The sequence below is a fragment of the Octodon degus genome, unplaced genomic scaffold (assembly GCF_000260255.1).
Source record: "Octodon degus isolate 3935 unplaced genomic scaffold, OctDeg1.0 scaffold00040, whole genome shotgun sequence".
Lineage (NCBI taxonomy): Eukaryota > Metazoa > Chordata > Mammalia > Rodentia > Octodontidae > Octodon > Octodon degus.
In genome coordinates, this window is record NW_004524616.1 from 2,773,222 (window position 1) to 2,797,172 (window position 23,951).

Genomic DNA, 23,951 nt, shown 5'->3' on the forward strand with positions numbered 1-23,951 from the left:
AAAACTAATCCTACAGATGATATACCCATTTTATAGATAAGAGACCAAGGACAGTGGTTGTGTTGTCTGCCCAGGTTTCTTTCTTTCTTTCTTTTTTTCTTTTTCTAATGTATTTAGTTGTTGCAGGGTCACACTACACAACTCAGACCCATAGTGATCCTCCTATTTTCAGCCTCCCCAGCACTGGGATTACAGGTGTGTGCCACCGTGCTGGATCTCAGTGGCCAGCTCAGCATACCTGGGGGCGGGGCCAACATGGCATGCAGTCCTGGAGATAGAACCCTGATCCCTGTGCTTGCCTAAGCAGTTGCTTAGTCTGCTGAGCTATCTCATCAGCCCTGGTTGTAACTTTAGAAATAATACAAGCTTAGTCTTGTTTATGCCAAGAAATAGCCATGTGGTGTTTGGCAAGTTACTAGACTTGCTGAAACTTAGTTTCATTATTAACATATAGAGCTGTCTACTTTGTAGGGCAGTAATAATTCAGTTACTATAATATGTACCAAAAACTGTGCAGGGTTTGAGATGGTTTTAACACTTAGAAACTAACAGGTCAGTCTGTGACTACCTCACGGCTGTGGGCAGAGCAGAAGAGACTGCTGAGCTGGGGGCAAAGGGCTTTATTGCTCAGGACAAAAGCACTAAGCAGACCTTCATGTTGCTTTGTGTGGATGCCTACACTCTCCAGTCTCACAAGGACAATGCAGAGGGTCCGTTATGGATGCCTGTCCACAAAAGGGGCTCAGTAACAGAAGACCACTGGGTTTGGGATTCACTACATCTTAGTGAGGTGGTGCAATATTATTTTTCCTTGGGGGGAACACGCCCTGTTGTCCCAAGACTGCTCACAGAGAACATAATCGTGAGAAGTGATAAGGATCATCAGGCCTTGGGCCGGGGAGATGGCTCAGTGGAATAAGTGCTTCCCTGGCAAGCTCAAGGGCCTGAGTTCAATCCCCAGTTCTGCCAAAAAAAAAAAAAAAAAAAAAGATCATCAGGCCCTTACACATGTGTTTCTGAGACAGGGTCTCTCTATGTTTCATACAGGCCTCAAACCCACTGTGCAGCTCAGGCTGGCTTCAAACTGGGCATCCTCTTGCCTCAGCTTCCCACAGTGCTGACATTACAGGTGAGAGCTACTGTATATGGCTAGGATTTCATTTCTGATAAAACCAACCTGAACATGCAACTACCCCTTGCCACATAAGTTACTAAGAACTTAATAATTAACACATAAATCATAAAGATCACTATGAATCTCATGAAGCCAACAACTAAAGAATGCTTTCCCTGATTTATAGGTGAAGGAGCTGGCTCACAGAACAGAAATAATTTGTTTATGGTAATAACCTTTGGAGAAGTGGTGGTTCTGGGCTCAAATATCAGAAATCTTGACTTTATGCCCATTCCTCCAGATAGCTATTGGCCAAGAGGTGGCACATATGATAGGCTCAGACCAGCTCAGAATCTGTAACTCCAAAACTCTTGAACTTTAGAGCAGCAAGTTCCATGAATATTTTCTGTTCTACTACACAGAACTAGAAATACACCAAAGTGTATTTACCAAGGACCTCAAAGCTATCAAGGAGTAGAGCTGGGACACATGAAGGGAAGGTGGAATTGTTTATCCATTTTGTAATTGGGTTTATTAGGAGTATTACTGACACTGTTGTCTAGCAAGGAAGAACATGGTGGCTTGCCTCTGTGTCCCACCCCTCCGAAGGCTGAGGCAGGAGCATCACTTGAGCCCACTAGTTTGAGAGAACTCTATATAAGGAGGGAGATCCCCATCTCAAAGCAGCAACAACAGAAGTGAAAAGCAAACGTGAAGGGATACTCCCAGCGAAACTCAGATTTAAGTGAACTACAAATTTTCTTTTAGAAAAATGAAGAAATTTAAGACCCAGAAAAAGAAAAGGATTTGACCAAGTTTACACAGTAACAGAACCATGTCTCACATTGGCTGTCCTTCCCTGCAGACAAATGTCTTTACACCTGGCTGAGAGTGACCCTCCTTAAATGTAAGAGACACTGTAGAATGAGATGTTTCTAAAAGCAAACAGTATCGGCTGGGGAGATAGCTCGGTGGTCTAAGTGCCTGCCCAGCAAGCACAAGGACCCAGGTTTGATCCAAAGTTCCACATGCTGTGCCAGCTCCGTGCCTTGCCAGCCACTGAAAATAGGCACAGTGGCGCACGGCTATAATCTCAGTGCTGGGGAGGCTGAGGCAGGAGGATCACTATGAGTCTGAGTTGCTTAGTGAGACCCTGTGCCAAATGCATAAATCTTTAAAAAATAATAAAATAAAAACTGAAAGCAAACAGTATCAAGTCACTTGCATGAAGTCACATGCTCTGAACGGCCTGGCCACTCATGACAATGACCTCTCAGCCAAAGCAACACTGCCTGCAGTTAGAGAAGTTGATATTCTGGGTAATAAGCTTGTTCGTCCTTTCTCTATGGCATTCAAATATTTATGCTGTATATGCCAGCTGCTTTGCTAACATCCGGGGATGCAACTGTAAAAAGGACAGAATTTGTGTAAGTTACTGTGACTTTCTTATTCATTCAAAAATATACTAAGTTGTGTGTGTGGGGGGGGTTGTGGGTTAGCTCAGTTGTTTAAGCACTTGCTTGGGCAAACCCAGGCAGGTGCAGGGGATGGTGGTTTGATTCCCAGCACCACATGCCACACCAGACACACCCTTAAGGCAGCCTGAGCCAGTCAAAAAAAAAAAAAAAAAAAGCCTTCTGGACATAAGAGAACCTGTGCTGTGACATCCTATAACTCAGTGGTGTCCCAAATTTTCTGATCAAAGAGATTATGATTAATGATGTATAATGTGCCAAAAAGAGGGTCACCTAGAGAGAAAAAATTATCTCAGGCTTTCACAGAGTGCAAATTGGCAAATAATAGCTGTGACTCATCCAGCTGGCTGACACTAACAAAAGATCTCCTCTATGTGGTTTCAGGGTAAACCCTGAAGGGATTTGACTGACCTTGTCAGATACAAAAGTTACATTTTTAGTTACATAGGTCTTCCTTGAACTTGGTCTTAACCATCCAGCAGAAAAGTATAACCACGAGGTATAAAAAGTAATGCCATATTAATATGCTGAGCTGTAGAAGGCTCAAGTCAACAACGTCTGACAACTGCCAGTTCTGCACATAACCCACTACTATTATGGACTATTGGACTATATTGGGTTATTTTGCTGAATTCAAGTACCTACAATCTTTAGACTAGTTTCAAGTATAAAGAGGTCCTTTAAAGACTTCTCCAAATACGGCTTCTCTAACAGCACTGAAACACCCACCTCTGGAAAAGAAAGGGGTGGGGGGAATATGGTAGGAGCCAAGAAGCTAGGAAATCAGTCAAATATATAAGGTGGGGCTTGGCCCAGTGCCTAAAGCAAACAAGCTACCTCACTCTTGAGATGAACATCCTGTCTGGTTAGGTTTGCCATCAGTTGCTACGCAACCTAGTGTCGTGTGTTACTAACTTCACAAAAGTGTAAAGGACAGTTTTGTTGAGAAAAAAGGGGGGGATAGAAAAAAAAGTATATGTATATTATATGTATACACAAGAGTTAGGATAGATATACAACTACTTTCTCTTAGTTCACTGAGAATAAAAGTTTGTACTAATATTGTTTAGAAAAGATATCACATCTGCATCTTGTCCTCTGACTACTATAAAGACAATACTATGCAATGTATTTATTATTGTAAACCTCCTACTAACCTGTTTTGAAATTATTTCATCACTATTCTATCTTTTTTTTCTCATTAAAGTGAATAAAAATTATAATAAAGAACATACTGAGCTACTATGAGGCAGCACTACCTGGGTGCTAGTCAGGTGCTAAAGGCTTGGTCCCCCAGGGGATCCCAGTAGTGAGAAACATCAACAAATATTCATAATACAACACAGTAATTATCAAACGGAGGTGCCTGCTGGAATACACCTTGCTCTCAGGGCCTGGGGAAGGTCTCTAAACATGCCAAGATGAAATTGAGATCTGAAAGGGAAGAAGCTAGGGCAGCCCAGTGCCCCTGCCTGTACAGTAGGACCAGTACTAATTTCCACTTTGGAATACCTGATAGGTCCAACATGACGCTCAGGGGAAACACAGCCTGGGAAGGGCATAACACCTGGCTTTCAGTCTCTGTCTTTACACAGAAGCTGACCAGGACCTCTGTCTGTTGTCTGTCTGTCTGCCTCCCTGCCTGCCTGTCTGTCTGTCTGTCTGTCTGTCTGTCTGTCTGTCTGTCTGTCTGTCTGTCATGACCCGTGAAATCAGCAGCCCACAGAGGAAGCAGTCTGTGTCTTCAGCTGTGTTAGCAACAGTCTCAACAAATAACACAGTGAAGACATCAGCCTTGTGAAGGAGCCTGCAGTGCTGGCTACTTCACCAGGGAATTTTGCCCTGCAGCAAAGACTGAACCAAATGAAATTTTTCTCCTAAAGTCGTTTCCTCCCCTTCACCGAGTGATTTATGTCTCATTGAGGGCCTTTTCCCCTGCATAGCCCATCTGGCCTTCCTGCCTCAGCCTGCAGGGCGGGTGTAGTCCTGTGTTTGCAGCTTAGCAGACGGTTTCTATGGAAATTAAAACAATATTCCAGCTATTGTGGAGCCGCATCATTGCTGATTTAATAAGGAGATGAGACTTGAAAGGAAGTTTGGAATTAAATATCAACAACCTGGGTCCTTGGAGACAATGACTGGTTTTCATGAAGTTGTTCCTTATCAACCATAACAAACAAATATTGCTTTTGTATTAACAACATGAGAGTTATTTCGCAAATGCTTAGTGGAGGCTGGAGTGTAGATAGAATCAAGCCTCTTCAAGAGCTTACTGATGATTTTCAAGAAAGAGAGCCAAGCAAAATTTTGGATAAGGATTGGAGAAAAAAGGCGTATAACTCAAATAACTGCATGCCTCACATCTCTGCAGTGTCACTGGAGGCCAGGCTACAACTGCTTGTGATTTGCACGGTTTGTTAACTGTTCTCTCAAATCATCAGAAGAACTTTGCAAGAAATTAGGATATGGAAATGCTTATTTAGGGAGAAGAAGAGGATAGCATCCACTAATAGTTCCCAAATGCTGGTAAAGAAATTAACCACAAAACTGCATCTCCCTTTAGAGCTTCTCACCCAGTTTTTTTTTTCCTTGCTTTTGCTGTGGCTCATATTCTGAGGCCTTTTTGTAGTACACGAGACAATTCATCACTAATCTCTCTCTCTCTCTCTCTCTCTCTCTCTCTCTCTCTCTCTCTCTCTCTCTCTCTCATCTTTTGGCATTGATTTCTCCTCTTTTTAAGAGAAGCTGTATTGCTTTTATCCAGTTACAAATGCAAAGAATTTCAGAGAATGTGGAAAATGTAGCTGAAGAACCCTGTACGCGAAAGCACAAGTTTCCTGTCATCCTTCTGCTCAGACGGACGCCACTGCGAAGGCTGAGTGGCATTTCCATTTCGTCTTTGCCATGGTCGACAGTGTGAGCTTGGAGATGCAGTCAGAATCGTACTAGTGGAGCTTGCGGAGGTGCTGATGCTTCTCGAAACCTCAGCTTTCCTCTCTGAGGAGTTGACAGTGCCCACTTTCAGGAGGCCAAGGGACCAACCAAACCAGAAGCAATTTTTTAACACAACTGTTCTTCACATCAGTGTTCTTCTCGCAAGGTTCTGTGGTAAGCTCCCTTATAAAAATGCCATAATTTATTTACAGGACACTGTTAATATTTCATTTGGTTTATACATTGACTTTGAAAATATACATGACACTCCCTTAAAAGTAATCACTAAGGGCTAAGGATAGAGAAGTGCTTCCCCAAACACACAAGAACAAGGGTTTGATCCTCAGCATCACAGAATGTGGCAACAGCCGTCACTGCCATCCGTCCTTCCTTCTGTTTCTCTGCATTATTTGGCCTTCAGGTCAACTAATTTACACCAAATGCAGGGTAGATGCACTTGCAGCAGCCACTGAAGAGAACAAGGACTGGGTTCCACCTCCTCACACTCAGAGCTGAGCTAGAGAGGCAGTGTGGAAGGGGGCCAGGCTCAGAAGATGTGGGTCTCAGACTCACCCTCCTGTTTTCCTTCCACTAATTGTGTGATTTGGCCAAGTGACCTAATCTTTCTTTCCTCATCTGAAAAAGGGTATGGTGTTAGTCCTTTACTCCAAAGATACTTGTGAATTGATACTTAGAAAGTGGTTTTTAAATTGCCTAGTACAACACTATTCAGGACTCCATCTCCCCAGCCCCTCCAAGGAAGAAACAATGCAATGCCCACGAGTTGATAAGCAGAGAATCAAAGCCTGGGTTGGCCAAATAGCTCAGCAGATTAAAGCACCTGCAATCAGGCCCAGGGGCCTGGGGTTCACTCCCTCAGCCTGCTGTGCTGGCCCCACCCCTGGGTGTGCTGAGATGGCAATTGAGACTGGGTGTATGTGGCATGGGCCTGTAATCCCAGCTCTTGGGAAGCTGTAAACATGTGGATCACTATGAGTCCAATCTAGTAGTGAGACCCTGAAGACCCTGTAGACCCTTCCCTACAAAAATACAAAAACAAACAAACAAACAAACAAACAAAATACCTGATGCATGCGTGGGATGGAATACCATCCCGCCACCGGAAGGCGTATGTTGCTGGCACCTGCAAGAGCATGCATGAGCCTTGAAAACATTACACAAGCTGAAAGAAGCTGGAAACATCCAGAAAAACTAAATCCAAGAGACAGCAGATCATGACTATCAGAAGCTGGAGCAAAGGGGGCCAATGAGGGTGACAGTGTCAGTGGTACAAGGTCTAATTCGGGGGTGGAGGAGGAGCTCTGCAACTAACTATGACGACTGTATAATTCTGTGAGTGTACTCAAAACCATTATATTGTACTTTAAACTGGTCAGAAAGGTAAAATTATATGTTCTGTGTCTCTTGCCACAATTATCCAAATCTTGTGACAGAAATGCTTTTGGGGATGCTGAAGCCCTGCCTTGTCTCTTCCGGCTGGTGAGAGCCCCAGCACCTTTGTGGGCACCTATTTTTCAAGCTACAACCACTTCTTCAATACCACTTTTTGAGCACCTGGTATGTCTCTGACTGCCACATACCCCGTGCTCCCTGAAGACAGTAAGTGCTTGTTGGGTCCACGGACGAATGAAAGAATCAGAGAACGAGAGTGTAACTATAGAGCTACTAGCTCTTATTAAATGCTAATAGGCCTAGGACTAGCTAAATCCTTTATACTTAAGACAGATTTCCAGAACGATGAATGTACATCTCCCAACAGGTAATCACCTCATACTCCAAAGTACACCCTTTCCCTGTGACTTCCTCCCTCCTGCCCTCTCCTTTCTTTCTTTCTTTCTTTCTTTCTTTCTTTCTTTCTTTCTTTCTTTCTTTCTTTCTTTCTTTCCCTCCCTCCCTCCCTCCCTCCCTCCCTCTCTCTCTCCTTTCCTTCCTTCCTTCTCTCATTGTTCAATTTTTCGAGACAGGCCTCACTATCTACTATAGACTAGCCTTGTACTCTGTCGCATAAACTTTCTTGGCCTGCCTCAGTCTCCCCAGTGCACCACTATGCCTGACACCTGGAAGCTCTTAGCCATACCTTTATTAAACAAGCCATTGTCTGGCTTAGTAGATGTCACATATTAAGCTGTTCACAGGTCCAGGTCGTGAATGAGCCCAGCATTCTTCTCATCCACTTAATAATGCCAAGTCCACCTTTCCTCTTGGCTGCCGCAGGCCGTTTTCCTTCCCTCCCATCTGTGCTTTGCCTAGCATGCCAGAAAAGCTTTATTTGCAGGCTGACCTTCTCCCTAATCACCCAGTCTTCCTTTACTTGTTTCTTCCCCACTGTAATTTCCAGGTTATCCTCTTGTCCTTTCTCTTTTCTCCTGTCAACAAGCCCTGCCTCCACTTCATGAACTTCCAGTCTCTAAATACCTTGCATTGTTTTCACCACCGTCAGATATGCATTTATTTTTAACTTCCTCCTCCAAGCAGACTAAGTGCTTCCAAGCCTTTCAAGCTGTCTTACTTATTTGCATTATTTGCCCTCCAATTTCCAAATCGTTTCATTGAAGCATTGCTACAATTCATTCTGCTTCTCCAGCACACATATAAACACACACACACACACACACACACACACATTTCAAAGAAAAGAGAAAAATGCGAGAGGCCGGCAATCTACCTACAGGCCAAATACAACTGACCACCTGTTTTCTGTGAATAAAGCTTTATTAGTACACATCAACACTCATGCACTGATACACTATAGTGTTTTTGCTAAATACACTTGAATAGTTGGAACAAATACATTATAACCCACAAAATCTAAAATACTTACTATCTGGCTCTTTACACAAGAGTTTACACACTACAATGTTAGGTAAATGAGGCATCTCATCTCATTATTAATTTTACAAACTCTTTGCTGACAGCATGTGCTGCTAGGTAAACTGCTTTCATTTCCATCCCTCACACCATTTTCAAACTCTCCACTGCCCACCCTGTAATCTCACTAAAATGTTCCCTAAAGTGAAGACAGCCTGGCTTCCTAAACCTTCCTGGGCGGTGCGTAGGAGAAAACTGTATCTTTGGCTATAGACTCCCCTCCGTGACAAAGTTATGAGATGTGGTCATTTATCAACTGCATTTTTTCCTTCTCACTCAATATTCATTTATTACACAACTTTCCATTGCACTGGCTTTATTTATTGCCATAAAGTGCTAAGTGGCAGGATATAGAAAAAAACCCCAGAGGATAGGGTCCCTCCCTAGCCCACTGGGAACCCCACATAAGCCTTACATCTTTGCTTTGGAGGTGTAATTTAGACTCCTGGAGACCCAGCAAGTGGTTCCACCTTCAACAGAGACCACTCAAATAGTGGCGAGCAAACCCCAGGGGCCCGGGCACCTGCATTACAAGCCTGTGTCTTTTGACGTGACCCTTTGGATCCTGTCTGCCCTCAGTGTGTATCTTTCAGCTCACCTGCACCACCAGCCACAGAAAGCGATAAACCTGCCCTCCCACATGGGGTGAATCATGACAACTGGGCCGCTCTCCACTTCTCTCTTCCCTTGATTTGTCACCTGCCTTCTTTCCTAGGCCTCAGAGCTTCTGAGGCTTTCTGCTTTAGCTACTGTGTTCACTTTTAGGCTTGACAAATTTATTTTTCTATTTTGATCTAGTAAACACCCTATGGTCCCATTGTCTAACAATTCCTGCTGCTAGACACTTTATTTTGGAAAATCCTTTTAGTCAAACCAGTATAAGCTGCTGGATCCCCTTCAGCTCTTGTGCTTAGCTGTCACCATGCCGGATGGGAACAGCAGTGGCTCACAGAGAGCAACCGACAGTCCTCGGGATTAAGTGTTGACTGTGTCCATTTTTGCTATATGATTCCAGGAATTCAAGTCACTTTTCCAACACCCTGCTTCTTGTCTATATTATGGGGAAATTATTGTCAATTTTGTACAGTTCTCATGGGGATCAGAGACATGATTGTCTTCTATAAATGGAATGAGTCATCAGAACACATTTCCTGAACCTCATATTCATGTCCCCAAATTCAGAGAAAAGTAAAATTCTAAAGATGAGGGAAGGTACTATATTGGCTAAGAGAAATTCAGATCTTTGAGTTCCTCTTACAACTTCAGCTTTCTTCCTTATGTTTTTGTCTCCAGTTAAGATGTGAAATTCTTTCTCTTCGTCTTTTATTTAATCCAATTACCTGGCTCCAAGCCTACTGTTACCTCCTCCACAGTCAGCATACCTCTCTCTTAACAGAATTTACACAAAAGACTCAGTGGCTTTACGTGCCCTGGAGTCCTGCCCCTGAAATCTGAAGTTGGAAGCATCCATCCCACACTCAGCATCTCTACAGCATAAAATGGTCTGAAAGGATGGGTGTAGTTCAGAGGCAGAGCATATGTTTAGCAGTGGTGAGGCCCTGGGTTCATTTCCTAGCACCAGAAAAAAGGGGGAAGGGAGAGAGAGAGCGAGAGACAGACAGACAGACAGGCAGACAGAGGGAGGCAGAGAGACAGAGACATAGACAGAGACCACGCAGAACCATCATAGGACTTTTAACTGACAGATGGTAAACAATGTGTGGATGTGCACAAAGATTTATCTAGAAGATTTACCAACCTCTTGTGTATGAGAGCAAAACAAGAGAAAGTAAATATTAAAAAAATCAAAACTAAAAACATAAATGTCCAATTAAAGAGAATTAGAATTAAATATGTGGCATATCACCATGGAGGAACACATGGCAAATTAGGCTCTAGAAGGTCTTTGAAGTTCTGTGAAGATGTCTCCATAATTTAAGCTTCAAGTAAATCACACAGAGTTTCTGGTCCAGCACACCAGGAGGTTATAAATCATCATTCCTTTTTTTCCCCTTCCACACAAAAAGAAAGCTGGACACAATAAAAAATCAACAATTCTTCTTAAAGCTGTAGAAAAATGAGGCCACAGGGCAAGCTGTTTTCCCCAAAACTGAAGAGACAGATACACAGACACAGAGAAGCACACATTCCCAAGCCCAGACTCATAAGCAGAAACCTCCCCCAGAGCCAGTGCTGGGAAGGGAATGGAAGGTTGAACAGGCATAATGCTAAGAGTTAAAAAAAAAATGGATACCCAGTTTTAGGAGGCTTTTGAGAATTGTTTGAGTTTTATCTCTAAGCGTTCTACCAGGTAAAAATTGGAGGAAAAAAATCCTTTCTCATGTCTGGCAGGGAGAGGAAAAAGGAAGCGTATTGAAATATATCACAGCATTTTATTGATAGGAATAGGCCTGCTCTCTAGAAAAATAACTGTACCAGAGCCTACCCTACTGGGGGACAGAGAAATCCCCAACACAAGCCAGCTCTCTCTTCCTGGGATTGGGAAAGGAAGTTACAATGCCAGGCGTCTTACAGTCATCCTATTCCGTACAACGAAGGGTAAAAAATGGGGGGCACTGGTGAAGTTCACAGTTCAAGAAGATAGACTAAACAAATGACTGAGAACAAAGCATAGGGCTATAGGATAATTTCTCCACAAATTCCAAGTACATTACAGCATTCCTTCTACCAAGCACATCATATCGAGCATTCAACAAAAATTACAAGGCATACTAACAGGCACAATACACAGTACAAAAAGACTGAAAAAGCAATAGAATCAGAATTAGATAAGACAGGAATGTTGGAGTTACCAGAACAGAAACTTTCAAACATTATGATTAATATGCTAAAAGCTAAACTAAAGAGACAATTGGAAAATCTAAACATCAATCAAAAAAAAGTATTGAAAATCAAAGATGTTGCAACAGAAGTAATGAACGCTTTTAGTAAGGCCCTTGGTAGATGAGGTATGGCTGGGAGAAAAAGGTCTCAGCTAGAGGATATAAAAGAAATTTCCCCCACTGAAAAGCCAAGAACTATGGCACTAGTACTAATGGCATTATACATGCATATTGGAAATACCGAAAGAAAAAAGTGGGTAAGAGACACAGTATTTGAAGCAATAACTGAAATTTTCCTAAAATTAATGTCAGATATAAAACAGATCCAGTAAGTTCAGAGACCATTGGGCAGATAAATGCCCCCCAACTCCCCACTCAATCTATACTTGTGCATATTGAACTTCAGAAATCCAAAGATAAAAAAGAAAACCTTGAAAGAAGCCAGAGGGGGATCCTTACCTACAGACAAGCAAACGTAAGAATGGTAGTAGAGTTCTCTACAGAAATCAGAAGAAGGTAGAATGCAATATTTATTTAAATTAATTATGGGGGGGCGAATAACCTACACTTCTTCTCTGTCAAATTATCCTTAAAAAGTGAGTTGATAAAAAGGCTTTTGCCTGGGGTTCTATCCCCTGTGTGCCATGCTGGCCCTGCCTCTGGGGTGCACTGAGACTGAGATTGAGGCTGGGCATGGTGGTGCACACACCTGTAATCCCAGCATGTGGGAGGCTGAAAACAGGAGAATTACTATGAGTCTGATCTGTGTAGTGAGATCCTGTAGATCCTGTAGTAAATACATAAAAAGAAAGGCTTTTGCTAGCAACAAAATCTGAGGGAATTTATTTCCAGTAAACCAGCTCTGAGAGAGATGTTAAAAAAATTTTCAGAGTGAAGAAAAATGATAAGAGAAACTCAGATATACTAAATCTTTGAAGAAGATAAAGAATTGGTGAATGAATAAATGAAGGTAAAATAAATATTTTTATTTATACATATGTGTGGTTATGTGTAACTGCAGTGAATGCAGGTAGCATCACAACAGATAGGAGGCAGAAATTAAGACTATTTTGTTATTATTGTGCTTGTGAAGCAGAATAGTGTCATTTGAAAGTAGACTTGGATTAGCTATAAATTTATATTGAAACCTTGGAGCAACCACTGAAAAAGTAAAAGTAGAACATAATGATTATACTTAGGAAGGAAAAGAATTGGAATCATGCAAAATGCTAAATTAAAATCAAGAAAGAAAGATGAAGGATGGAAGCCCAAAATAAAAATAACCAAGAGGCACAGTGACAAATAGAAATCATTGACATATGTGGTAGACAAGAATCCAACACAATAATCACCTTAAGCCCAATGTGATGGCATACCCCTGTAATCCAAGGCCACACCAGGAAGAGCACCACAAGTTTGAGGGCTACGCAGTCAGGGAAAGCCCTGTCTTGATTAAGACCCTGTCTGGGGCCGGAGAAATAGCTCAGTGGCACAAGCTGCCTGACAACCACAAGGTCCTGAGTTGGATTCCCAATACAGGAAAAAGACCCTGCCTCAAAGAAAGCAAAACAGAACAAAAGAAAAACCCCTTAATTTTCAGTAATCTAAACTTACAAATTAAAAGGCAAAAATAATCAGTGAAAAACAAACAGTGAGACCCAACTATGCTGGCCACACGAAACTGATTTAAAAAATTTCCATACATTAAGGAATAAAGGAAGATGTTAACACTTTTCAAAAGAAAGCAGAGGGAGCTATTTTCACCTCAGAAAGAACAGATAAAGGAAGGAAAGTTATCACATTTAAAGTGTTTATGAAATGATAATGACACTCTAAGATAAAACAGTCAGCAGTGTTTATGTACTGAACAATCTGATTTTGAGCATCAAAAAACAAAAGGCAAAACCTAATGGGATTGCAAAGAGAAACAGCTGAGTTCACCCTGACAGGTGGTAATTCTCACACACTTCTATAAGAAATGGAGGGAGCCTGCAGGTCGAAAATAAATAAGGGCTCAGTTGAGTCAAACAGCACTGTTGGTCAACTGGACATAATGGATGTCTACAGCCTGCTCCATCCAGCAGCAGAGATTGTGCATTTTCTTGAGACTGATATGGAACATCTGCCAAGAAACACCACATTCTGAGCCATAAAACACGTCCTGGCTGGGCTTGGTGGCGCGTGCCTGTGACCCCAGTACTGGGGAGGCTGAGCCAGGAGGATCGCCATGAGTTCTAGGCCAGCCTGGGATACATAGATGAGTTCAAGGACAGCCTGCACTACATAGTGAGTCTCTGTCTCAAAATCAAAAACAACAGGGGCTGCGGAGATGGCTCAGTAGAATAAGTGCTTGTCTGGCAAGCTCAAGGGCTTGAGTTCAGTTCCAGGTTCTGAAAAAAAATATCAAAAACAACAAACAAAATACCACATCCTAACATAATATTTAGAAGAGAAGCCACAGCAGCCATATACAACATCTGTATTAGTCCACAATGTAATAAAACAAAAAATCAGTAACAGAAACAAATCTGGAAAATTCTAAAATACTTCGCAATTAAATAATACAATTCTAGGTCACACGAGTCCAAGAAGAAATGAATTTTGGACTAAATGAGAATAAAAATACAACTTACCAAAATCTCTTAATATAGTTAAAGTAGTATCTAAAGGAAATGTTATAAATTTATATATTGAATGTGTATATTAGTACAAAAGAAATATGCAAAATTTAAGTTACCTCCCTTGAATATTAGAAAAAAAGCAAACTAAATCAAAAGAAACCAGAAGAAAAGAAAATTTTTAATTTCTTAAATAATATAATAAGTAAATGAATAAATCCCTTTTCTAACAATTAAAAAATAGGACAGAAATCAATGAAATTAATTAGCATGGTGGCACATTCCTGTAATCCCAGCACTCTTGGGAGCTGAGGCAGGACAATGGGAAGTTCAAGAGCAGCCAGAACAATTTGGCAACTCAAGAAGAGCTAACGGAAAATAAAAATAAATATGAATAAGAACTGGAGAGGTAGCTTAGTGCAAATGTTCTGGGTTCAAAGAAATTTGAAGAAAGGAAAAAGGAAAAGAAAAAAAAAATCCGTGAAATTGAAAACAAGAAATTAGTAAAAGAGATCAACAAATCCAGAAACTGATTCTTTGAAAAGATCAATAAAATGATGAGCTTCTAGGCAGACTAAGAAAGAAAGATAATAAATGCCAAAAATTATCTACACAATTAGACAGGGATAGATATATAGATGAGAAAGAAATGAAACCAGCTTTGTTCACAATGGTAGTCCTTTTAGCAAATGGTGCTAAAAGTTGAAGGAATCTCTATTTTAACTGGCTTTGCTTAATTTTTATTGTATTCATAAATCATAACATTACTTTATACTTCACAAATATATGCAAGTGTAATTCTTCAATGGACAACCAAAAAAATTTAAAAAGAAAAGGGGGAAACCACATATCCCTAGTATCAGAAACAGAAAGGAGTGACATTACTGATTCCATGAATATTAAAAGAATACTAAAAGAAAGTTTCCAACAATTCCATGTTTATAAATTTGACAACCCAAATGAAACGGACCCATTCTTTGAAAGGTATACTTTACTAAACTCATAAGAAACAGAAAATCTGCTTAGGAAGACACAGGGACCAGGGTTTGATCCCCGGAGTGCCCTGCTGGCCCCACCCTTGGGACACGCTGAGATGGCTAATGAGACTGGGCGTGGTGGCAAGTGCCTGCACTCCCAGCACTTGGGAGGCTGAACACAGGAGCAATCACTATGAGTCCAACCTCTAGTAAGTAAATTAAATCAATAATTAACCTTCCAAAACAGAAAGCACCAAATCTAGATAGGTTCACATGAATGCTACCAAACATTTAAGAAGAAATATAAGAATTCCCTATAACTTCCTCCAGAAATAGAGGAAGTTACCACATTTATGACTCAGAATTTATAGGAACAGCATTATCACAATACTAAAACCAGACATAGACATTTTAAGACAAGCAAATTACACACAAATATTTCTCATGAACAATGATAAAATAATATCAATAAAATATTAGCCAGTTGGATCCAAAAATATTTAAGAGCTACACACCATAACCAAGTGGGACTGATCCCAGGTTTGCAAGGCTAATCATGTTTGAAAATCAATTAATATAATAGATATCAATAGGCAAAAGAAGAAAATCACATGGTCATATCATTAGAAGTTAAGAAAGCATCTGACATACCCACCACCCATTCATAATTACAACTTAGTACATTAGTAATAAGGTGGGACAGGCTCATTAATTAAAAATACATCTAACAATCCAAACTCTAACATCAGACTTAATGGTGAGAAACTTAAAATCTTCCTGCCAAAGTCAGGAATGAGGCAAAGATGTCCCCTTCTCAACACTGCTCGTAATCATGAGACTGAAAGTCCTCCCTAATGCAACTAGACAGGGACAGATCTATAGATGGGAAAGAAATAAAAGCAGCTTTGTTCACAAATGACACGACCATGTATGTGGAAAATCTAAAGGAAATGACCAAAAAAAGTGAATCCTCCTGGAGCTAGTAAGCGATTCAATGAGGCTGTGGAACAGTAGGTTGATACAGAAGACTGAACTGCTTTCTTACATACCAGCAGTGAACAAAATGAACCTGAAATTAAAATGCAATATCACTCACAATAATACCCCCAAAATGAAACACATACAAATCTAAAAAAATGTACACACGAGCTACAAAAGGAAATCTAAAAATTCTGATGAAAGAAATTAAAGGGAAACTAATGTATATATGTTGACAGAAGATGCAGTGTTGCCAAGAGATTGGTTCTTCCCAACTTGATGTCCTGATTCAATGCAATTCTTACCAAAATCTTAGCGAAGAACTTTGTGGATATTGGCAAATTGGTTCTTTTTTTTTTATAGAGTTTTTTTTTTTAATTTTTAATTTTTTATTTTATTTATTTATGTGTGTGTGTGTGTGTGTGTGTGTGTGGCCAGCTCAGCCCACCAGGGGGCGGGGCTGGCTGGCATGTGGTGCTGGGGGATTGAACCGTGGTCCCTGTGGTTTGCTAAGCTTGTTCTAATCTAAATAGGTGCTTTAGGCCACTGAGCCATCTCACCAGCCCCAGCAAATTGGTTCTAAGGGTTACATGTAAAGGCAAAACATCCAGAAGGGCTAACACAACATAGCCAGGACCAAGTCAGGACTGATGCTCCCGATTACAAGACTTACTATAAAGCAACAATAATCATTACAGTGTGGTAATCTATTGGCAAAAAAATTGTAAGTAGCAAAAAGAACAATTTTCCGTAGAAATAGTGCATCTTTCTACCTTTTTTTGGAAAAAATATTGTACATGTCATGCACACAAGTATGGGAAGAAAATATATCACTGTGTTAGCTGCAGTTTTTACTAGAAGACTAACAGGTAATGTAGTTTATATTTGTATTTTCCTTTTGCCTACCTGTATCATTCATGTTTATTTCTCCAATTTTTTATTGTGCTACTACACAAGCTGGGTTTAATACATTTTTTTAAAATAAGTGACTAAAAGGAGATTCAGGGACTCCTCATTCTGCTAGTGCACCCTTGCTAGCCAGGCTCCATTGGGCCAAGATCACATAAACATTCAAAGGGACAGTGTCCTGCCCAGTAACCCGTAGCTGGTCTACAATTTCCACACAAACTTCAACAAATTTCAAGTTTTTTCTTACAAACTGTTTGGTCAACGGGCACACACCACTAAAGCCTGAGATGGACAGTGACTTCCTCAGTGGCTACATCGCAACAACTGACTTTCACGTCTTCGGCCTAGAGGTTACACTGTCAAACACTAATCCAGTTGATTGAGCAAGTCAAGCCAGAAGGACAAAGTAAAGAAAACATCAGGATTTGTAGTTTATATACTGTCTATTCTAGCTTATGTTTTTTTGACCTGAATTTTATAGCAGTCATAATATATTAATGCAGTCTCTGTGTGTGTGGTTTCCACATATGCATGTGAGATATCTATATTTATATATCTATTTATATCTATATAGATATAGGTATATAGATACAGATAGATAGATATAGATAATTACATAAATAGAATATGGACCACGATCAATTTTTTGGATAGTACAGCACAATCAAAAAATTTTATATGAAAAAGTCTATAAAAATTTTAGACTTGACATTTTAGTTTATACAGTGTATACATTGGTCCAGTTTACTCCTAGAAAGGATGAAACCACAGCTCAGCAAGAAGAGAGATAGGTGCCTAACCTAAGCTGGGCAACAGAGTAAAGATTGGGTTTAGAAGTTGAGACTGTAATCCTGTATCAGGTTTCTTTTGTGTCTGCTTCTTCTCATTGTCCTTTGATGGTGTAGATCTGGTTTTCGAACGTCATAGGAGTCTGTGCAGAATGCAGTTATATTTTAACATTCCACTTTTCTAGAAGCTTAATTCAAACATGCCTATACACTTAAAGAGACCTTCTGCCTCCTCCAGAAAATGCCAGGCTGAGCCTGCAGTTACCAACTGCAGTCTCCTCAGCCAGACGTCCTTTCCTTAGTGAGCTTTACCCACATCTCACAGGGACATTACTGCGGGGATAATGCCCACTGGAGATTAATCATGAAGAGAATCAGATATAGCAGCCCCTGAGAGAAACCATCACAGACAGCACTCTGGCCGACATAGACATTACAAGAGCCGTCAGCAAAACGCCGTCTCCAGGGACCATTACTCTGAGGGAGCTCTGCCAATCGCAGCATTATTTAGAAGGCTCGTTTTTATGTTCCTCAAATGCTTACTGTCAAACTAAACCAAAGTTTTGAAAGGATTTTAACACTGCCAAATTTGGGTAAAGAAATACCCTTCCATCTCAACTATGGCCTGTGAGCCAGGTAAGCCAAAAAAAAAAAAAAAAATTTTTTTTTTTCCTTAACCAACAACAAAACATACAAACTTTCCTTTGTCAGCGCAGCCTTGTAAAACTCATTCACACTGCAGGATGTGGATCTGATTGCTATGAAGCCCTTTGTAAATCTACAAGGCTATTTTCAGCAGTTTTCCATTGTACAGGCAATTTCTTAGAAGCATCTTGCAAACTTTTACCCCAGGGCAAAAAAGACAAATAGAAAATAATAAAACAGTAAGAGCCACATCTATTTGTTTCATAGTCTCCCTCTCTACGTACTTAGAGCCCCTCTGACTTCACAAAGGAAACCCAAGTGGACCACGGGAGCAGCAGGGAACTAGGATGCCCCACCGGTTGCCATTGTACATGCCAACACACTGGCATGACCATTTGGCTCTTGGAAAATCATGTGTCATTCTTCTCCCATTAATACAGTTTTTGATGCTAGGAAAACTGACTATGCTTCAAAAAGCCTCCTGTGAAATGATGATAAGTACTTTTTGCTTAGAATTGCTTCTGTGTACTTCAAAAATCATAAACAAAATGCTACATGAGCCAATTGTGGCAAACTTTAGTAAAACCAATGCCTATCATGAAAAAATCTGAATTCATTACTTAAAAACATGTTTGCGGGTAGATCCAGAACTATAGGATTAGCTCCTAGGGGTGCATTAAACCTGGAACAGGGCATTCAGAGTATAGCTTGGAGACATTTTATTTTACCAAACAGTTGTGCTACTTAACCCTTTCACAGTGTTTTTAATAAAATAATTTACTTAACTATATCACATATAAAGTTTATTTTGATTTTACTGAGATATGTTTACTTTTTTAAAAAAAGTTTCTTTTGATAGCTTTGTGACCAATTTGCAGGATCTGTTTTGTGGCACTGTGCTACAGGTGCTGCAGCTGGTCTCCTAGCGCTCCTGATGGACAGGATGGTGGCAAGATGGAGTAAGGTTTCAAGACTTGGTGGTGGGGGGGAAGGAAGGTCTGTCCTTATCCTGCAACACATTAACATGGTAGGAGCTAACACCATGGTGAGACTGGTTGAACTGAAATAATGAAACAGTCTCCCAGTATGCACAGAGCAACAGACACCAGAATCAGAATTTATTATTTTCTAGATCCCCATAGTTACTGCCCATGTGAGGTGGGACTGAGTGTGTCAATTCGAGAAAGTGTTCATAAATTGTTAGTTTCTATCAAGTTTCTATCAGTTCTGTAGGTGGCTCAAGACTGGGGACAGGACCACTGTATCACAGAACTAAGATTCAAAAGCACAGTAGAATAGAAAGATGAGCTAAGACAGTGATGAATAAAGAGGGCTGAAAAGTAAAATTCTATAATTAAGAGGTTTTTTTAAATTTTGTTTTTCTTATAAATTCACTTGTAGCTGCATATAATGGAGTCATCCTGGCTTAACACCAATTTATATAAACATTTTCTGAAAGTGTGAATGACAGGGAGCTTACTACAAAAGCAATAGTAGGACACAGATACTTAATTATCAGGTATAATCCTGCATAACACAAGCATGTGCTGTCTCCTAATCCACAAAACTAAGCAGCCTAATGTACTTTGCTGCCACCCCATTCTACCTGGAGCACCATGTTAAGTTCTATACACTGTGTTTTCAGAATAGACAGGACAGCCTGGAAAGGAAGCTAATGTGGTGAAGTGCTCATTTCAGCTCCCTTGTTCTTCAGTCCCCTCATCTGCAAAGTAAAACAGTGAGTGATTTAAACATCACAGATACTCAGTCCCGTGCAAGAGAGGTGAAGAAGCTGGGAAAACTAAAGCTAATGTAGAAATTTAGTGAGAATGGGAAAACTGTCCAACACATAAAGGTCAGTAAACATGGCAGCTAAAGGAACAGTAATCTTTATGTCTTGAGTACTTGTGGTTTTCAAAGTAGACACGGTTCTTATTTTGCATCTGAGAGGACTGAGGCACATGGGAACTAAGTTACAAGTCTACACTCAGGTAACCCAGAGCCAGCTTTTCTCCCCAGTGGTCCACCTCCAGAGCTGGGAGAGAAATGAGAGCGATCTGTCAGATATTTCTAGCCCTCCAAAATCATGATGAGGTGGCCCTCCCCCACCTCTTCTGCAGCTGGCTATGGGCACACATAATTTTCTTGGCCAATGAAATGTGAGCTTATATAATCTTCATCACTTTAGAAAGAGAACACAACTTTCCACATGCTCTTCTCACCACAGATGTGCAGAGCTGGAGTCTCCACCAATTTAGTTCTCTAAGGGACAATGACGAACAGATCCTTGGTGGAAAGTTGTAGGAGCAAGAAATAAACTGTTACTGTTTGCTCAAAGTTACTGACATTTAGGGATGCTTGTTACTGCGGCACCACTCTAACTTTTTAAGCAGACGCAACAGCAAATTGTAGAAGCAGGCAGATTTAGACTTAGTTTATTTTTAAAGGAAAGTTGCCTGAAAGTTGTTTGATGAGATAGTGAACTCCCCAACAATGGCAATGGTTAAGCAAAGGCAAAACTTGCTTCATGAAGACAGTCTGAGGTATCCAACACATATTGAAACCTCCAATGTATCAGGTATTCCAGCCACAAGGATAAATACAAACATACAACCTTTAGCCCCATAGAAACAGCCATTAATTACAGTAGACTAGATAAGCTCAATAGATTTTTTTAAACAGTGTGATTCAACCAAATGAAAGATAATAGCATGGCCTGGATGCAGCCAACAGCAAGCCCCAACTTACAAATAACCATGTAGCACTAGAAATCCTGCTGATGCTTAAGTCGTATTATTATTTTTCAATTAGGAGCCAAAAGTATAGGGTTTAGGAAAGGGAGGGAGATGGAGAATTGCTGGGTTTCAAGGAGGAACATTTTTTTCCTTTCTCTAGTTACTGTTCTTCAATCTTGCACACCAAGCATATTATCCAGCTTACATCAGGGGTGTTCCAGCACAGGGAATACATTGACTCACAGCAATTGTTACTGACCTTTTCCATCACTTTCCCCACCCTTTAGAGCCAGGAAGAGAGCACTTCAGTACTGATCAAGTCAGAGCTGAAGAAAAGCAGTAGCTTTTTTATACAGGGCTATACAATAGCTCAGAAATCCACCAAAGCTTTTCCAAGATAGCAGAAGTTTTCCCTAAAAGGGCAATTGGGCAGGGCGTAGACATCCTAGAGGAATACCACGAGGAACTGAGAAAGTGAAAATCCCAAATTACATGAGTGATTCCAAGGGATACCGACATTATTTCACAAATAGCACCTTTATACAGTGCTAGCTTCAGTTCTTGCTTTCCCGGTGGTAGCCGGAGTTGAAAGTTTGTTTTTTTAACTTTTCAAAATCAAACAAGGGAGATTTGCTGTCCTTTCACTAGCTCATTGCTTTTCAGTGGAAAAACAACTAAGACCTGGGTAAGCATTAACTGTGATTGTTCAACATTTCCATTTCAGGTTATTATTCACCATGGTATTAGTGCAGAGTAATATATGCAGATGGACTCGCAGCCATTACTAGGCCAGGGTGAGGGCATCTGATTACTATTGTTCCCCAACTCAAAAGCATCAGTTTGAACTTGGAATCCTACAGCCTTGCCCAGACTGAATTTATCAACTCCGGCTCTGATGGTATATGAAAAAGAATAAACACATGAATCAGAAAAAGCTGGATTTCCATGCCATCTCTTCCTCCACCAGTTCAGCGTGGCATGAGGCTCTCTAAAATGCTTTAGCTCAAGAACAGCAGCCAGAGTTTTGCAGCTCGTGCGAGTTTAATGTGCACCCTTAATACCCTGCTCTATTTTTAAAAACTATATAATAATATTATTGCAGAGACAGCTGGATCCCGGTGACACCAGGACTTGTACCCAAACACACTCTTACAAACACAGATGTGAACTGAGCTAGGACAGAGCAAGGCATAGAGATTGGGGTGTTTAGTCTAGCGTCTCCACACTCGAAAGTTTCAGGAGCAGAGCTGATGTTTGAAGAGAGAGGGGAGACGCTTATCCTGTACTTTTATCAGGGTACTATGGAGATGACCCCGTTTTCCTACCATCAGTGTGCCCTCTGCCCCAGTGACCCGGGCTGAGATTGAATCCAGGGCCAGAGAAGGCCGAGACAACTGTGCTGTTGGTTCTCAGATGGAGAGAGAGTCAGGAAATCACTAAGGCTTCCCAGGGTGGCCAGGCTGACACACCCACCCAGAACGAATAGCCCACGGTGGGGCAGCAGGGGAGCCCAGGAAGCAGGGGGCCTGGGGCCCTTACAGCATGGACACAAAGATGCTGCAGTGGGGGACACGTGCGAATCCGGGGACAGGGCTAGGAGGTCGTCCTACACTCAGAAGAGGATGCCTTTTTCCTCCACTCTAGTCCCCCATCCTCTTGCAAAGTGAGCTAGAGAAAGTTGTGCCCCCAAACCTAGCGGGCCAGACTGGGACAGGGGACTGGAACAGTCCTAGAACAGACCTGGGCCCCCTTACCTTGTCCTTGGGACCGAGGTTCTGCAGCACCTCTTTGCCGGTGGCGCTCCGGATCTCCACCCCGGCTGGCGCGGGCGACGCCGCCGCGGGCTCCCCGCTGTCCTGCCGGCCTTGGCCCTTGCGCGGGGAGTCCCTCTCCTCTCCAGACCGGCTCCCCGTGGCGCGGGTGCTGCCCTGGCTGCTCCTGGGGGTCTTGGCGCCCCGCTGCCCCACGCTCAGGGCATCGAAATCCAGCGTCTTGCTCTCGAAGGCGCCCTCCACGTTGCAGAACATGCCGCCGTACTTCTGCCTCGGGACCTGGTCGGTGGTGCCCGGCCTGGCCAGGTACACGGGCAGATCGTCCTCGTGGGAACTGTCCCAGCCCCTCCGGCCCGAAGCCATGGTGCAAGCCCCACAGAGGCCCGTGAGTCTGCTTCCCCGGAGGCGGAAAGGGCAGCCGCCGGCCGCGCGCGCCGAGCCACAGTGGCTGGGGCGGGAGGAGGCGCTGAGCGCTCGCGCCAGAGGCGGCAGTACTGCTCCGGTTCCTGTCTGTCCCCTGCGAGCCAGCAGCCCGCGAGCGCGCGGCGGCGCGGGGCCCCGAGCTCTCTCCCCGCCGGCCGCACCTCCTCGGGCACCCCCAACCCTGGGGCGGCCTCCGGGGCTGCGGTGGCGCCGGTGTGCATCACAAACACAGCGCGGACTTGGCGCGCACTCTTTCGCCGCGCCACCCAGCCGCCTGCCCGCTCCCAACTTGTTTCCACTTAGAAGCAGTCCCAATGGCTCGCAAATGTTCACCCTCGGAAACTCGACTCACGCGTGTACACCTACTCCGGTCTACACACGCGGACTCCTTAGTGGGCCTCTCAAACTCAAGTCTCTGAGTCTCCCATGCACAAAAATCAGTAGACCCCAAACTAAACAGACAGGGTCACAATTCACGACGAACACAAACAAGTTACTTCCCACAGACTCAAAGCCAGGTGCGTAACTCCAGAGTGCCTCAGCCTGACCTTCGAATTATCACTTCACCCAGGGTCTATCTCACAAACCTGTACTTCCACATATATACATTTCTGAATTGAGTTACACATTACACACACACACACACACACACACACACACACACACACACACACACAGGGGAGACATCCTAACCTCACTGACAATAGCAAAAGCCTATCATCGACTCATATTAACATGTTTGTTCTTTATATATGCCATTTTATATTTTGATTTTTGCTCAACCTAAGAAGTATGGGGCTTTGGGGGTGGGGTGGGAGTGTTGTGGTGATAAAAATGTTCTAAAATTAGCA

At 42.1% G+C, this 23,951-nt stretch overlaps 1 protein-coding gene across 2 annotated transcripts in view; it reads right to left on the reverse strand.

Moving 5' to 3' along the window:
• Dpysl3 (dihydropyrimidinase like 3) overlaps nucleotides 1-23,362 on the reverse strand; it is a 124,713-nt gene extending 101,351 nt beyond the window's left edge. The window contains exon 1 of one of the 2 annotated variants that reach the window (XM_004631259.2): nucleotides 22,660-23,362. In XM_004631259.2, coding sequence (XP_004631316.1) covers nucleotides 22,660-23,040 — 381 coding nt within the window. In that variant the 5' untranslated portion in view covers nucleotides 23,041-23,362. Of the gene's footprint in view, nucleotides 1-7,621; nucleotides 7,655-22,659 lie in introns of those variants that run through there. The other variant, XM_023715295.1, reaches the window with a different exon arrangement.
• Nucleotides 23,363-23,951: the final 589 nt, after the last annotated feature.